Here is a 4,154-nt window from a genome sequence, read left to right on the forward strand (position 1 = left end):
TAGGTCTTACCTGCTTTAACCAAGGTCTCTTGTTTTCAAGCAGATCGGGGTATCAATACATGGCATTGAGAGGGAACTTGTCACAGAAATAATTTGTGTAAGGAATCCTAAAGAGCATTTTAGATTTCATATTGTTTTTAAGATAGTTGCTGACGTGGCCCTTTGGCTATAGACAGATAGCCATATAGATCTAGATACCCTATGGATAAGCAATTGAAGAAAGGAAAGTGAAGGGATTAATAAATAGGGCAACTCTCCATATCAGACTCCTCTGGGGAGTCTGGGATGTCCTTAAGTCTTTATTCTACCTGTTCCTACAGCCTGTTTTATGCATCCTATTTCTTTGATCTTGTTTCAGCCGGTGACATTCAGAGGTTACTGAGGTCTGTTTAAAAATGTTTTCTGACCTAGAGGAGTACAGAGGAGTTTCGAGACTTCTCTTGAGACGTATTGAGAAAATCTCTCCATCAAGCTTTTGTCTTCAGTCATCCAATGGAAAATGTTGATAGAATTCAGCTTGTTGAGAACCTCACTGGGTGTATACTCTAAAAGTACTTCCAAAATAAGAATTCCATGTTTATCGAATGCCAGTATTATTTTCTAGTGCTGTCATAACCTGCTGGAAGGTGCCATAGCATATATTTTAAGAGTGCTGGTACAGTTTTCTAGTCAGTGTTGACAGTTTACCCTGCCAGGATGAGGAATGTTTCATGGACCAAGAAAGAAAAGGTATCAGTAGAAGTCTCTCTTGAATATCCTTGCATTTTTCTTAATTCTCTACAGTTGCCAAGTTAAAGTAACTTTCTTTGAGTGAGTTAGTCAAAGGGTGCTGCTATTTGAAATGCTGATACCGTGTTTGCCAAAAGGGGTTATCTTTCACCTGGTAAGGCTTGCGAACCTGCTTCTGACCTCTACAGAGAGGATATGAGTCCTTTACGGGGATTAAACAAAGCATACCTAAGAAACTGGCAAGTAAGCAAAATTTTCTCTTTAGAGCTTCCAAACAGGTAGACAATGAAGGAGTTGTTATTCAGAATTAATGTTCTAAGTATTTTAAAATAACTAGTGTCCTGTTTAAAATCAGGCCTGTTTTTTTGTAGCAGACTTTGAAAAGACTTAAGCTATGTGCTTTTAGTATTTTCTGAAACATTCAGATAGAACTCTTGGAACACTGCTAGTGAAACTCCATGGTATTCAAGGTGCTAAAACTGAACAAAATTAAGACCTATTATAGCTTGTTAAGGTAGTGTTTCTCCCCTTTGTAGACGGGAATCTCCATGGAAAAATCTGCTTGCTTCTGAAAACAGGTTCTATGATTCATTAAACAGGTATCATCCTGTTGGCATTTGAGACTTTGTAATAACCATTTTGATCAGTTCAGGGTTGGACTTTTTCTACATGGATTGGTAATCACCACACACACCACCAGGTTCTTCTTGACATTTTGTTTGTTCAGTTGAGCCCATTTTTGGACTGGTTAAAAGCAGATGGTGTCAAAGGCAAATTGAGATGGCTTAAGAACTAGCTATGAATTCATATTAAATACTGGTTTTTCTGGTAGTCACCACCTGCAAAGGTACAAATTCCTGTTGGATATGCAAGGATTTAGTGAACCATTTGCAGTGTTTTGAGAAGCAGGTTTTCAAAAATGTAAGTTTAGATACACAGGAATAGCAGTTAATTTTCCAGGTGAGTTTTCACATCTGCTTTTTGCAAATGAAGTAAAGATAACAAATAGATTTTGCCTAACTTAAACATTGGAAAGGGGGAAAAAAAAAAGGGCTTGTTAAACATAAATTAATGTTTCTGTTGGGAACATATTCACAAGTTAGAATTAACATCATGTGTATTTTAAGCTGTAGTCTCAGTTTCACACTCTGTAGTGCTAGTCATAAAATACTGACATTGAAAGCCTTCAGCTTTTAAGAGCTTTCCACAGGTAAATGTGTTAGAGCCCCTCAGAATTACTGAGTCAAATTCCAGCTTTGTTTTTCATGAAGGCACTCATTGTGGTGACTACTTAATCTTTTGTATGAAAAGTTCCCCTTTTAGCTACTTATCTTGGGTGGTGTATTCTGCATGTTGGCATGAATAAAATCTTTATCTTGCATGCGTGATTTAAGGTGTTTTAGGGACTATCGAGGCGGCCTCACTGTCCTGTTAAGCAATGCTATGAAAAACCACACGGGAGAGCTCTTCAGCCATCTTAGGATCGAATAGTTGGGATGTTTTATTCACTAAATTTCAATAGTTAATGTTTTTCTCAATGGCAACTGCATTCACCATTAATCTTTCTTCTGAGCAAGTTGAAGAAGGAAAAATAGGATAATTTTGGGGGAAGACAGCTAGATTTGCCTGAGATTAGAAATTATGTAGTTTACAAATTACTGTCTTTCATATTTGAATGAAGAATGTCTTGCATTTCAGAAAGCAAAAATGGAATACATTCTTAAGATTGAGTGGTAGAGTTTATAAAGAGGCTTTCCTTTTGAGATTTTTGACAGATAGCAGGAGTATATAGTGTATGATTGGTAGAGCTGTCTTTTTATTCTAAAGATCTGAAGCAAAAGAAACACGAAGCAGTCTGTCTGTGGAGAGCTCTTCTTTAAAGTCATCTCATTAAAATATTAAAGACGTAAGGCATTTTATTAAAATTTTAAAGAATATTCTTGTTTGGGTTCTTCCGTTAAGGCAGGTAGTAGGTGCCTGTTATCAATTGCCAGGAATTACATTTGAGAGGACACTGATTCTTTTTTCAGTCATGTTGGGTAAATGCTGTAATGCCATAGCGCATGGGAACAAAGCGACAGTCAGTGGAAATGATCAGAAACTATAGATGGAGAATCTGAAAAACTCATGCTATTCTGCTTGGAGTAAGTCCGTGTTCACAGTTTGAGGTGTAAACTGCAAGTACCACTTTAAATATCAGATACGTGATGCAGCAGCAATTGCCAAAGATCTCATCTTGATGAATGTTTTTGAGCAAGGAATTCTTTCATAATGAACTAAACACTGTCGATATCTAAAGAGTTTTGTAAAAGATCCTAAACTGTGGTTTGTCTTCATAGCATTAGCACACACTGTAGATTTCCTGGTGGTTGCAAGGTGAATTCTATTTTCCAGCTTCTTCCACTATCAAGTTATTGAATATTTCGTCTGCTGTTTTACTCAGTGGATCATGTATTTCATTTTGGTGTGTTTCAAGCAATAATAATGTTAGCAATTTCTCTCTTGGAACCTACATTTAAACAGCTGTAGACCTAATGTCTAAAGAGCTGTAGCAATTGAGTATTGTGATCCCAAGTGAAGAACCGAGTTGGTATAACAACACAGGATGTTCCTGCCACCACTCTGCTTTGTGTGGTTAACTGCTGGCAGTTTTTTCCTAAATGGGTGCCACTAGGCTTGACATAACTAACTTGTCAGTGCACAGAAATAACCATGAAGCACGAAAAAAATTGTCGAGAGCTTTCTACCACCTACACAGGAGTTATTGCCTTTCGAAAAGATGAATGGGCTCGAGTGTACCGATTTAAAATGTTCTGTCGCCAGAATTACTCGGTAGCTATGAATGTGTGTGAAGGTTTTAATGAATTTTTTGAATGTGCCAGGCTTTTCAAGTGACACAGGTGTGCCCTATTACAGGTTAGGGGGAGGAAAAATAGGCAACACTTGCATCCCATGTTCTTTCTTAACATTTTTCACACTGGGAACCTGCAAGAGGTAAAAGCACAAACCTGAGAAAGTTTCTGTAGTAGGCCTTTTCTGTTGGGAGTCGCATTTTGAGTGTTTTCCTTCAGTTATCAAGTAAGAAAATAGTCCTGTCAGGTTATAAAAGTCATCAAGACAATCCAGTATGAGGGTCATTCAGCTCATACTGAAAAAGATAGTGTAATCGGACAATTTTTTCATGGATGAACTACTGTCTTGTAAGGGAAGATGCATGAAAGCTGAAGGTAGTGATTTTGTAAAAAACAAAGAAATATATATAGGTTCACTATTCTTTTTCTTCTGAGTGAGAACAAAACTTTTTTTGTTAGCTAAATTAAAAATACATAAATAAACGGAAAAACTAAAGCAATGGATATACTGCTTGTCCCTCACATTCTGCTTTATTCTGAAAAAAGTTAGTTTTATACTGTGTTTGAGAGAAG

At 37.0% G+C, this 4,154-nt stretch overlaps 1 protein-coding gene across 7 annotated transcripts in view; it reads left to right on the top strand.

Annotated features, from left to right (window-relative positions):
* The window catches only part of ENAH (enabled homolog (Drosophila)), a 56,567-nt gene that overhangs the window by 43,541 nt on the left and 8,872 nt on the right, over positions 1-4,154 (top strand). For 4 of the 7 annotated variants that reach the window (XM_009333646.1, XM_009333649.1, XM_009333651.1 and 1 more), the window contains one exon: positions 1,266-1,328. The exons of the other annotated variants lie outside the window; for them this stretch is intronic. In XM_009333646.1, coding sequence (XP_009331921.1) covers positions 1,266-1,328 — 63 coding nt within the window. The remainder of the gene's footprint in view (positions 1-1,265; positions 1,329-4,154) is intronic. 7 annotated transcript variants of the gene reach the window in all.

Source organism: Pygoscelis adeliae, unplaced genomic scaffold, assembly GCF_000699105.1.
Source record: "Pygoscelis adeliae isolate BGI_AS28 unplaced genomic scaffold, ASM69910v1 Scaffold1, whole genome shotgun sequence".
In the NCBI taxonomy this organism is placed as follows: domain Eukaryota; kingdom Metazoa; phylum Chordata; class Aves; order Sphenisciformes; family Spheniscidae; genus Pygoscelis; species Pygoscelis adeliae.